The following is a 12912-nucleotide window of genomic DNA, read 5'->3' as shown; positions in this document are numbered from 1 at the left end:
CAGGAGTCCGCTACTGATCCGTGGCTGTTTACCACAAACACAACATTTATCCATTATTTAGATTTAAAATCCAAACATTGTCACTGAAAATGCTTTTTCAACCATTGACAGAAATGGTCAGCTCTACTGCCTTTCCTTTTGCATTGAAATCTTTATTACAGGCAATCCTGCAGCTCATAAAGAACTTTGTTTTCCTACTTCCACCAGTGCCATCTATTTTTGCCTTGTTTATCTAAAAGGGCTGACAGAGACTGAGACGGTGCCGCTGCATGTCGTGCCAAACCTCTCAGGGCAGGCGCGTCATCAGCTTGAGATCAGTTTTTTTGAGATCGGCCTTTTTTAGAGACCGCCGATCAATCATCCCAACGTGATTATCGGCCGATAGCGATCGGTAGCCGATCAATCGGAGCACCCCTAATTTTTATGCACTACGTCAATTCTGGGGAAATGCTATATACTAAAAACTACTTATTCAGTGGTGCTACAGAACCACTAGTGAATATACGGTATAAAACAAACAGCATGACCAGTGAAGTATTGTTTTTTTTCTATTTTAATATATTTTAAAATGTATTTAATCCCTTGAAGGTAAAATTACATTTTCAGCATCATTACTCAAGTCTTCACTGTTGCATGATCCTTCAGGAATCATTCTAATATGCTGATCTGCTGCTCAAGAAACATTTCTTATTATTATCACGGTTTAAATCAGTTGTGCCGCTTAATATTTTTGTAAACTGTGATGCATTTTTTCAGGATTCTCTGATAGAAACTTCAAAAGAACAGTATTTATTTGAAATAGAAATCCTTTGTGACATTATAAACGTCTTTACTTTCACTTTTGATCAATTTGTTCATACCAAACTCTTTTTTCGAGTCTTTGTGAATATTGTATTCTCACCTCTCTCTTGTTGTTTGCGGTTCTCAATGATTCCAGGCGTGTCCACAAAGGTGACGCGCTCCAGGAGTTTGTGCGACATCTCAATTCCAACCAGCTTTTCCAGAAACCCCTGACCAAACTTCTCCAGTGGTGAGAACGAGCGGGAACTGTCTGCCGCCATGACAATGCCCTCAATGGTACGAAACTTCTCACCATGCATCAGTACAGTGTATTCTGAGGTTGTGGGCTCAGCTCCTGAGAGAAGGCAAAAGAGAGTGAGATGAAGGAACAAAGAAGAACTAATATTTAATTGTATAACAGCTCATTTCATTTTACAATCATTCATTTGATGATTGATTGCTTACCAGTGTAAAGCTGTTGTGAAGTGTCATCGAGACCCAGAAGATAATTGATCATGGAAGACTTGCCAACGCTCCAAGGACCCAGGAACAGGACCATGGGCTTAGATGTGATCTCTGCATCTGAACAATATGAAGAAAACAGAGTTCAACTGAGGATCGTTCATTTAGATCCTTTCCATAGTAGAAGAGCAGTAGTCTGGAATGACGTTTTAAAACTGAATCCAATATCAAAAGACGTTACCTGACACTTCATGCTGCCTGAGCTCATTGTATTTGTAGGCCTTGTCCAAGGGTTTAATTGCAGTGTTGTAGACATGCTGCAGCTTCTTCAGAGCATCTATAAGAGGTAGAGTTGATGAAATTATGTTAGAAACTGACTCATTCTGCTACTTCAAAAGTTACCTATTTACCATTCTGAGATTTTGGTGAAGCTAAATTGCGATTGGTTAATGAAATAACTGGCGTCGTATGGTACATACTGTATTGCCCAGAAAGGTAATACTTTCTTCCTTTTTTTCATATATATATATTTTTTTATTTTCATTATATGACTCACCAACAAATTCCTTTGAAGGTTCAGCTGTTGCCAGACGCAGCGTCTCTTCAATGTGAGACTGATCTCTTGTGGCAGGACCTGAGGGGGTTGTTTTCTCCACTGCCAGAGAAAAACAGCCAATCAAAATTCTAAATTAGCATAAAACATGAAGCTCATATCATCATAACATTTTCTTTCTTGTGGACACACAGAACAAGGTTATTATTATTTTGCATTTTTTATTTTTTTTAAAAAATACTATTTTAAAAATGTACTTTACATTTTACTTTCTAGGTAAACCTTTTCGTTTTGTTTTGTGGACATATTTCTAAATTGGTTCTATGTAATTTATCTTTATTTTTTATTATTTACAGCTAAGAAGTCTGTTGTGGAATCAACAGAACATTGCCAGAATTTAGATTTACATCTGAAGTAAACAAGATCTCGGAGGAAAGAAGCTGCATCTGTATTTACACAAGAATCACAATCACAGGAAACAATGTATCAGCTCAATGTGTTGCTTGTTTATTTTAGTGCGCAGCTGACCTACACAAATGGTGATGTTCTAGTTATGGTTTCATGCTGGCACGCTAGTTTCAGCCATATTATCTGCATCACTGTGATGTGTTCTACCCAACAGACATACACTTCCGTTTTTGTTGATTGTCATTTCAGTTATTTTTCTTATTGCCGTTTTAGTTGTTTATTTTTTTTCCATGTTGGATCCATCTACTGTGACATGTACATCAACCATCTATTTGAAGCCAGTCAAACACAATCAATGTACTATTAAAAGCATCTGAAACATTTCTTCCCCATTACAAAACTGTCCTCCATGCAGGCCAGAGAACATATTGTTATGAATGGCAATGGACTTGTGCCAGGGGTTATTTCTGTTAGGTTATTTTGGTGGTGGGTTTATTCCTGTGCCACCTTCGACCAAAGTATCAGGTGGAGGTTGATTGTCATTTCAGTTATTTTTCTTATTGCCGTTTTAGTTGTTTATTTTTTTTCCATGTTGGATCCATCTACTGTGACATGTACATCAACCATCTATTTGAAGCCAGTCAAACACAATCAATGTACTATTAAAAGCATCTGAAACATTTCTTCCCTATTACAAAACTGTCCTCCATGCAGGCCAGAGAACATATTGTTATGAATGGCAATGGACTTGTGCCAGGGGTTATTTCTGTTAGGTTCGACCAAAGTATCAGGTGGAGAAGCACGAGGAACTGACTTTACAATAGTGTCCAACTCTGCCCCCTGGCGACGGGACAACAATATAGCTCCTTCTCTCTGGTTATTTCCACTATAATGGGCTTTAACAAGAGGCTTTATGATGATTCTGAAGCGTTTAAATATATTAGACTTTAGATTAGTCTAAAGGCGCAGTCACATTAGCATTTTTTTTTCTCAAAAGTCATTTTCAAACCAAGCAGCTTTCTGTTGGTCAATGTACAAACCAAACTGAACATTAGCAAAATCTGCAGAGGAAAATGTTTTGCCCTCACGTGAAATTCCTGATTGCATGGATTCTTATTTAAGTGACTGGACTGACTCCCTCAGAACTTTTAGTGAATATCAACATTGTTTAGTAAATATACGTGTACAAAATCCAGAACTTGTGATTTTACAAATTTATTTCTAATAGATTTTAGAATTTCAACAATTAAATATTATCTTGTTTCATATTACCATGAAATGTCCAATGTTATTTATGCTGACTGAATCCTATTGTACCTTTCTCAGACGCTTTGGTTGCTGGTACATCATCTGACACTTCTTCCACCTTTACTTCTTTAGCAGGTGTAGAAACATCTTCTTGGACCATAATTTGTTCTGGAGTTGGTTCCTCAAGTTCCTCAGTCACCTCTTGGGATAATGCAACAACATCTGCTACTAGTTCCTCGGCAGCTTCTGTTTCCACCATTTCTACAAAGGCTTCTGGTTCTTCTACAGATTGTTCCTCAGGAGCTCCTTCTTCCTCTGTTACAGCTTCCTCTTCTTTAGCTTCTTCCTCTGTTACCTCTTCTGATTTCTCTTCCACTTGCTCTTCAAGCTGAGGAACCGCATCTGCCTCCTCTTCTGTCTGAGAAACCTCTTCATCCTCACTTGCCTCTTCTTGAATCTGAAGAACCTCCTCCTCCTCAACTACCTCCTCTTCAGTCTGAGAAAGTTCCTCTTCTTCACCTTCAGTCTGAAGAACCTCCTCTTCCTCAACCACCTCCTCATCGGTCTGAGAAACTTCCTTGTCGTCCTCTTCCACAGATTCCTCAACCATTTGAGATTCTATATCACTGTCTACCTCTGAGATCTCCTCCTCCTTCACGTCTTCACGTGCCTCCTCGAGAACTTCCTCCTCCACCTCTTCATTAGATTCGTCTAACTCAACTTCTGCCTCCTCTTCCTGTGCCTCCTCCTCAAATATCTCTTCAGAAGAGGTCTCCTCTTGACTCAACTCCTCAGATTTCTCTTCTGAAGCAACTTCCTTCTCCTCTTCATCCTCATTAGAACTGACATCTTCTGCCGTGGTGTCAATTTGTGCACCAGTGCCACAGGGTTGGCACACAGGTCTGTTTGGTGCTGGGGTGTCATTGGAGGAGCTCTGGCTTATATCCTCTGTGCCATCACAGCAGTTGAACAGCTCGCCTTCAGACTTCAGCTGGAACGGCACAAGCGGCTCAGTCTCAGAATCCACTGCATCTGCAGAGGAAAAACAATAATATTAACCAAAATGTGATGGTATATAACTCAGCACATTCATACAGAATGAACAATTAATCATACTTGATATTACAACATAATGGTGACAAAAATGATCATGAGTTCAATTAATTTTTTTTTTACCAAAACACCATGAAAGTTTTCATTTAACTGAAAACCAAAACCAAAAATAGCGTTTCAGTAATTACATTTGGGTAGTTGGGTAATTGATTTGGTACTCTGTTTAGGGTGTCGTGCATCATTTTTGGGTGAAGATGAAGTGCGTCCACACTGCTGACACGTTCACCTGTTGTAGTTTATCCATGATGTGTGCACAAAATGGTTGCGGACACATTCAAAATGCATCGTTGGAGAAATGTTAACCGTCTTGGTCAATGATGGGCAAACTTGGCCCTTCCATGCTACTTTCCTGCAGAAATTTGATCCAACCTGTAGCCTTCTAGTAGTCTTGAAGACAATGATTAGCTGGTTCAGGTGTGTTTGATTAGGGTTGGAGCTAACCTCTGAAGGAAAGTGGCCTGGAAGGGCCAAGTTTGCCCACCCCTGGTCTTGGTCAATGATTTTGGCCCTCCAAAAGTATTTCGACCAAAACTGAAAATTCTTTTCTCAGCCAAATATTTTTGTTTGCCAAAATTTTGGTGCATCACTGTCCTCCACATAATATCACTTCCTCTGAAGAAAGTTATCTGATGCCATAGGTATAACATCAGCATTAGCTTTCTGTGTTGGAGACAGTATCATTCAGTGCAAACCCTGCTCCAACACACCTGTCTGTAATTATCGCTGGTGCATGTGTGTTTGATTAGGGTTGGAGCTGAACTTTGCAGGAAGGTAAATCTCCAAGAACAGGAATGTGCACACCCCTGATCTACAATGTCACAGCAACTCAAACAAAATAAAACCATGGTTACTATCCTCAATCGTGTACAGAACCATATCTTAAAATGGTATTGCTTTAATAATGTGGTTTATGGATTTGAACATGATTTGGTGGTAGAGCTGCTTTGGTGCAAATGTGTGAGTCTGTGGCAATGACCCATCTCTGTGATTCATGCGGCGATGTATGCTCTCGATGAGAGCTAAATGCTTTTCATGTGAATCACATCCTGAAATAGGGAGCAGAGCTGGCAAGAGAAGAGAACGCCAAGTCATTTTTGTTCATGTGGATCATCAGAGCAAGGTTTATTTTTCATACTGTCATCCGGCACGGCGGCTCTGATAAAGGTGGCTTTGTACCGGATTTCCACCTCTAGTTTTAATGCCAAATGCTTCCATTGAAAAGTACAGCTCTGCTTTTGAGCAAATACTCATCAAATTGTAAATAATGATGCTTTAATTAGTCTTCCAGAATAATTTTCTGTACACAGCCATTTCAGTGGCATACAAAATGTAATCCATATCAAAGTGTAAAAAAAAAAAAAAATCACATTCAAAAGCGCTTTTTTGACTTAATGCTAAATTACCCCCAAAAAGACAAATCCTCAATTCATTAAGTGTCTTAGCCATACACTTAAGCAATGGTTCAGCAACATACTGACAGCAGATGGCACCAGTGTCTATAGTTAGTTCAGATAAACCTCTTCCACCTTTGGCATTTGACCACTTGCTTGTAAAAATGCTCTCTGACAGGCTTTATGTGTTCCTTAGAAGTCTCTAATTAATTGAATTGGCTCTAGTCAGTGTAAATGCGATATGTTTTGAGCACTTAGACACACGCTCACACACCCAGGAGAGCTGTATTTAGGCCAAACACATGAGTGCAAGAGTGTCATCAATGCAACCGTGAGACATTTTGAAGGCCTAAGGCCATGTTTCTGTCATAAGAGTTACTCTTTACTTCTAGCTTGCTATCTTTACTGGTCCATGTTTATGGTTACATAATTGTTGAACAGCTCATATTCTGCTCCATATCATAGTCTGCCATGTTGATTGAATTAAATTAGAGCCAGTTCAAGGGGTAGGAAAGAGCAACAATATGCTATACTCTCCAAGGACCATCCCAATCCACACAGGTATTATTTTGTAGACAATGGCTGGGGAGCTTTCAGTCACAGTGGAGAAGGGACATTTGTTTGTGTGTATCTCGGGTGACTCCTGTTGAAATAATAGCACCAGTCCTTGTAAACTACCCCAAAATGAAACCAACCAACCATTTGATAATACAAGATCATCTCACAACCCTCATTTCGTTTTCATTTTAAAAATATAAAACATTAATATATGGTTTAGGTAATATGTGCACATATATTCTGATTATATTCACTGTATAGCCTATAATAAAATGAAATATGACAAGCACAGCTCTGCCTATTTTGTTAAATGTCAGTTTTAATTAACAAATAATAGCCATTATAAAAGAATAAGTATAAAGTATAAGAGACTTATGTAATAGGAAATAAAGACAAAAGCAAACAATTCGGTCAAATGTATGCAACAAAGTCAGCGTTGTATTACGATTAATAAATAAATAATTTATTAAACATAACTTTGTGCTCAGCCAAAACGATATGACCTGGAAGAAATAATAGATTCATGAGACCAAAGATTGCCTGTTAGATTTACCCAAAACAAATTGTACCTCATGAACCTCTACAGAGACATCAGAGCCAGCGGGAAATTTCAGAAGGACTAGCCGAGGTGAGACTGCTCTCAGCGGATACATGAGCACTGAGCGCCCGGTGATCACGTGGAGCTACGTCTCTGTAATCGGCGAAGCAAATTTTCTAATAGGCGCTATCTTTATAAATAAACCACAGATTTAAGTTTTAAACAACTACATTCTCGCCTGTAATACTCTTAGAACTGCATTTCATGACACAGTAGCTAACAGTAATATTTTGAAAATTATGCAGGTTTTCTCCTCCGCCATTAACGCTTGCTGGTTGGCGTGAAATGCATTCTAGGATACCTGGCTGCCTCAAGTTCGCTTCCTAGTTCAGTCCTTCAGAGGCTTGTAGGCTAGAGTCCTCCTCTGCATTAAATGCTAGAATGAGACAGTCTAGTAAGTGCACATGGCTACGTCACATAACATATGGCTATGTTTTGGAAAAATACTTTGTATTACAAATCATTATATTATTTGATAAGTATAAAGTATAAGAGACTTATGTAATAGGAAATAAAGACAAAAGCAAACAATTCGGTCAAATGTATGCAACAAAGTCAGCCTTGTATTACGATGAATAAATAAATAATTTATTAAACATAACTTTGTGCTCAGCCAAAACGATATGACCTGGAAGAAATAATAGATTCATGAGACCAAAGATTGCCTGTTAGATTTACCCAAAACAAATTGTACCTCATGAACCTCTACAGAGACATCAGAGCCAGCGGGAAATTTCAGAAGGACTAGCCGAGGTGAGACTGCTCTCAGCGGATACATGAGCACTGAGCGCCCGGTGATCACGTGGAGCTACGTCTCTGTAATCGGCGAAGCAAATTTTCTAATAGGCGCTATCTTTATAAATAAACCACAGATTTAAGTTTTAAACAACTACATTCTCGCCTGTAATACTCTTAGAACTGCATTTCATGACACAGTAGCTAACAGTAATATTTTGAAAATTATGCAGGTTTTCTCCTCCGCCATTAACGCTTGCTGGTTGGCGTGAAATGCATTCTAGGATACCTGGCTGCCTCAAGTTCGCACAAGTCACCTCTGGATGCATCCTTGATAAAAGGGGCGGAGCAAGAACACATCCTTGATTTGAACTGTACTTGGCTAGATGTGAACTTTGAATTGGAACAGTACTTGGGCGACGACTGATGACGTTTCACAAGTCCACAAGAACACAAATACAGACAAGAACGCATATTGGGTGTTTCTCAAATGGAAAGCTGCATCCTACCGAGGCTGCGTCCTTCCTAGTTCAGTCCTTCAGAGGCTTGTAGGCTAGAGTCCTCCTCTGCATTAAATGCTAGAATGAGACAGTCTAGTAAGTGCACATGGCTACGTCACATAACATATGGCTATGTTTTGGAAAAATACTTTGTATTACAAATCATTATATTATTTGGCTTTCTATTAATGCAATACAATGAATCACAGCCGTCTAGTCTCCCGGTGGCTTACATGATTGGCAGTTTAGCGTTTAGTGAGTAATTTACACCAAAACAAAAAATAACATCTATGCTTTTATGTCCGAATTATTTATGTATGTCTTACATTTCATAATAAATTCAGACAAGCTCAGTACTGAATCATTTTTCGTCAGTTTATTCTTCATGAAATGGAATGGGTACAAAGGATTGTGGGTGATTGAAGGTCGCAAAGGATACATCCCATGCATCCTTCTAATTCAGCTGAATGAAGGGCGTGAAACGAAGGCTGCCTTCCAAGGATCCTTGCGATTGAGATGGCCTTCAGAGACGTTTGATGATGTGGCAGCCGAGATATGCAGCCTTCTATTTGAGAAACACCCATCGAGAAACGGCTTGATTCTTGAGTGAATGAGTCTTTTGAGCCGGTTCTTTTTAGTGAATCACATCATAGCACAACCTGTAAAATCTGAAATATATCGACACTTTAAAAAAAAGTATATTTATTATTGAAATTATCTCAACATTTGATAACAACATTGTATTTATTTTTTTCTTATATTTTTCTTATATTTCTTCAAAATAATTATTTATTGGTTATTTATCTATTATTTTTCTACTTTCTGTTAATTCAGGGTTGTGGAACGGGGTGGGGAAAGAAAATACATAATTGTGTAATTGTTTAATTTTAACTTTAAACCTGTTTGAAAAATTAATAAATAAAGTGCAAAAAAAACATTTATAAACAAAAAAACATTTTTTTCTGAACTGGAATTATTAAAATTTCTAATGTTTCACATTTAGACCAACATAAACACACAAATAACTGCTTCATCAATGCTTATAGATTTAACTATTGACCATTTGTATTCCAATTAGTTTTTTTTGGTTTAACCCAATCTCATGAGAAAGCACAACTATTTTACGAGGTGACGATATAGTATTAATTTGTACGATGTGATTTATGTAAATATATGAAAAAAAAAAGCTTGAAAGTCCACCCCTAAAACTAACAAAATGTAAAATAGTTATGAATTTTTTTGAAAGTGCTGATTTGGTTTCATGTATTTGTTTATGCATGGCTGTGTGTTTTAGGGTACGACTACGTATGACTTGCTGATGTAAGTATTGTGTGTGTTTTATTTGTTTGTATAGCAACATGGTTTACTCTGGCTTGCAAGTAATGTCTCTGTACGGTTGGCTGGTGTGAGTGGACTGTAACAGGGAAAGCCCCGATGCTAAAACAGGCCACATACAGTAGCATGGCAGGACAGAAGCTTTAAGTCCTACTGTTAACATAATGGTTGCCCCTACAAGGCCTGCAAGACAGAAATAAATAGTGATTGAGACAGTAGCGTTGTGACAGCAGCTGTGGACTGTAAGTGTATATGTGGATAGAAAATACAAGGGGGCGTGTTAGCGGAGCCGTGAAGCATGACCACACAACTGCTTGACGAACAGTGTCTGATTTCATGGTGCACTCTAGGCCTGACCAGGCCTGACAGCACAGACGCAACAAGAACAATGCAAGGACAGACAAGGATAATACAGGAAGAAGCTACAGTCTCTAATTAGCTGACCAACAGTAACCATTTTTCTTTGACTAGAGACAAAGGATTCCAACAATCACAAAGTCAATGAATAGGAATTTTAAATAACAAGATATAAGAATTAATATTCAAATTTGTAATAATAATGTTATCCACTCAAGAGAATGAGGAAAAATAATCTTTTTTTTGTCTTGTTTTCATGCGAATTAATAATGCTCTATTAACTTTAAAAAAAAAATTTTTTTTAATGCAATTCATACATAGAGTGACTTTAACACACCTCTTCTATGATGAGCATGTTTTTAATTTCTCATTTTAAATATATGTTTAAAATTAATTTGACCACTTCTCAGGGTGATATAATTAAAATAATTAAATTCTTGTAGCGAAAACTTTATTAAGTAGTTTGATGTGTTTTATTATCATTACTTCTACAATAATAAAAAATGGCTGCACTGATTATTAATATTTGAAAAACATTTGTCTTCCAATTCAAAGTTATTTGTTGTTACTGAAAGTCATGTGGTGCAAACAGCATGCAGAAAAAAATTAGATATAAAATTGAAAACGAACATGTGTCAAGGTCAATCAATCGCATTTAAAAAAAATAGAAATATGACAAAGCAAGGTTAGTTCAGGTCATGTGGTGCAACTCCCCAAAATATTAATAATTCATGACAATTGTAAAATTTTACTTTTAAAAGTATATCTAAAAACCTTTAAAAATCTATGTAACATGCACTGAACGCGCTCTCCTCCACATCACGAGTAGACACGCCCCTTATTGCTGATTGGCTACAAGTTTGTTTTGCGATTCGGCCCGAATCAGTTTTCTAAAGTGTTTTTGAAAAATCACTTACTCTGCCTTTAATATAAAAGGTATATTTCAAGAAATTAGTGTGCATTTTAAAGAAGAATTTTAAAAGATTTTTACTTTTCTTTATCATGGACACTCTTATCAGTCATTGACCTGTAAAAATGTGTGTTAATGATTAAGATGTATGAACCAATGTTATTTTAGAATTATTTGAGATTTATTATAGTTTTTGAATGTTTTTTTTTTTTTTTACTGTTCATATTTGTTATTTGTCATTTTTATTTGTTTTGTAAATTTTTTTAAATGTACATTTTTTATTCATTTTTATTTCACTTTTAGTTTTTTAATACACCAAGTTAAACTAAATGAAAATGAGATATTTGCCTTGTCATGTAGGCTATTTGCAATTAAAGGGTTTTATATATTTTATTTTGTTTCAGTTAACGTTCATGTAATTTCAACCAACAAATTTTTTTTTTTGGTTTTAGATAACTATAATAATCCTGGTGTAAAGTGAACACAGCAGATGTCAGAAGTTACATAATTCAATGGAGTAATAAGAAAGGCGGTCATTCAGTTTTTCAGGGCTTTGTGTATCTATACACAGCTCCGAATCAGCAAGAACGACTCCCAGAAACACTTTTTCCAGCACTACACATACAGTTCATGCCATCCAGAAACTCAAATTCAGTTGTACTGAACATACTGTACTTGAGTGCACTTAAAGACTCTTAGTGAACGAATCAAAGAACAATTAGACTAACTTAGATATTCAAGTTCATAAAAACAACAATAAGACAAGAAACCCCACGTGTTATATACATTCTGTAAACTGTACACTCCCCCATATACGCTCAATGAATACAAGCAGGCACAGATGCAGTGACACTCATCTTCACCAAGGACAAGCAAGCTGATCTAGGATTTCAGACACTTATCTTGAGGCCTAATACTCACAGGCGAATACCCAATCATTGTTACTAAGTTCAAACTTCAGCTGCATAGATACAGAAGTCACCTGCAGCTGTTAGTTCAGCAGTCCACCTGCATTCAAATCCAGTTTTTAAACGTCTTACCTGCAGTGGCGAGTGCCAGTAGAGGCAGCAGGCAGCAGACGGGGAGGAAAAGCCTCATTTTGACTGCCAGGACTGCCCGGGTCCCTTCTCAGGCTATATATACCCCCGGAGAGAGGCAAGAGGGCATGTGGAGGGTCTGGGGGTGGGGCGGTGCTCACGGACATAGGAGCATTTGCACAAGCGTCAGCACTGGGAGCAGCTGCTTTCTCCAATCAAATGGCCTTTAACCTTTGCCTATTTGTAACCGTTTCTGGGTAACCGGGTTTAATAATCTGGAGGAAGATTCAGTTGTCTGGTGAGGGGGACCAAATGTGGTCACTTAAAACATAAAAAACAACTTTGTTGAGGTGAATTAAATTTTAGTGCCTCAAGCGACCACCAGATGGCGCGGTTTTATTGACGACGTTTACACTATCAAAAAAAAAAAAGTTCTAAAAATACCAGTTTTACCTTGTTTTTTTTTTTTGGACATTATAACGTGGTAATACAACTTACTTTGAGACCTGGTATTTTTGGACCTTATTGCGCCATATATCATAGTACATGAATATAATGATTCAATAATCTTTCAGTACTGTACCATTAGATTAACGTACTTTTTAAGGCTAATTTACACAGAAACATCTTAACAAATATTTGGCGGACGAAATAGAAATCCAGGTGAATATAGACTAGGCTACATGTTGCGAACTTTTTCCAAATTAAAGTAAGCAAAGTAAGTGTGATTTTTCTTTTTCTTTTTTTTTTTTTACACAAGCGAAATGAGAGTTGAGTTGAGAATAAGACAAGACACCTCAACCGAAGTCGAGACGGTTTTCACGCCGTGAGAACGACGTCGTCACGCACGTCTCCGTGAGGGGGCGGGGTCACACAGCAGGGCGGGGCGGAGGGAGAATAATACAGTAATCTGCGAGAGAGAGAGAG

At 37.6% G+C, this 12912-nt stretch overlaps 1 protein-coding gene across 2 annotated transcripts in view; it reads right to left on the bottom strand.

The window, feature by feature from the left end:
* The window catches only part of LOC107742088 (sarcalumenin-like), a 13479-nt gene extending 1387 nt beyond the window's left edge, over positions 1-12092 (bottom strand). The window contains exons 1-6 of one of the 2 annotated variants that reach the window (XM_016554954.1): positions 11989-12092; positions 3521-4483; positions 1799-1897; positions 1484-1579; positions 1246-1362; positions 902-1135 (exon numbers count right to left, since the gene is read on the bottom strand). In XM_016554954.1, coding sequence (XP_016410440.1) covers positions 902-1135; positions 1246-1362; positions 1484-1579; positions 1799-1897; positions 3521-4483; positions 11989-12046 — 1567 coding nt within the window. In that variant the 5' untranslated portion in view covers positions 12047-12092. Of the gene's footprint in view, positions 1-901; positions 1136-1245; positions 1363-1483; positions 1580-1798; positions 1898-3520; positions 4484-4692; positions 4787-11988 lie in introns of those variants that run through there. The other variant, XM_016554955.1, reaches the window with a different exon arrangement.
* Positions 12093-12912: the final 820 nt, after the last annotated feature.

Source organism: Sinocyclocheilus rhinocerous, unplaced genomic scaffold (assembly GCF_001515625.1).
Source record: "Sinocyclocheilus rhinocerous isolate Xijiao unplaced genomic scaffold, SAMN03320098_v1.1 scaffold2873, whole genome shotgun sequence".
NCBI lineage: Eukaryota > Metazoa > Chordata > Actinopteri > Cypriniformes > Cyprinidae > Sinocyclocheilus > Sinocyclocheilus rhinocerous.
The sequence above is the reverse complement of the archived record's forward strand: the minus strand, read 5'-3'. Positions and strand labels throughout refer to the sequence as shown.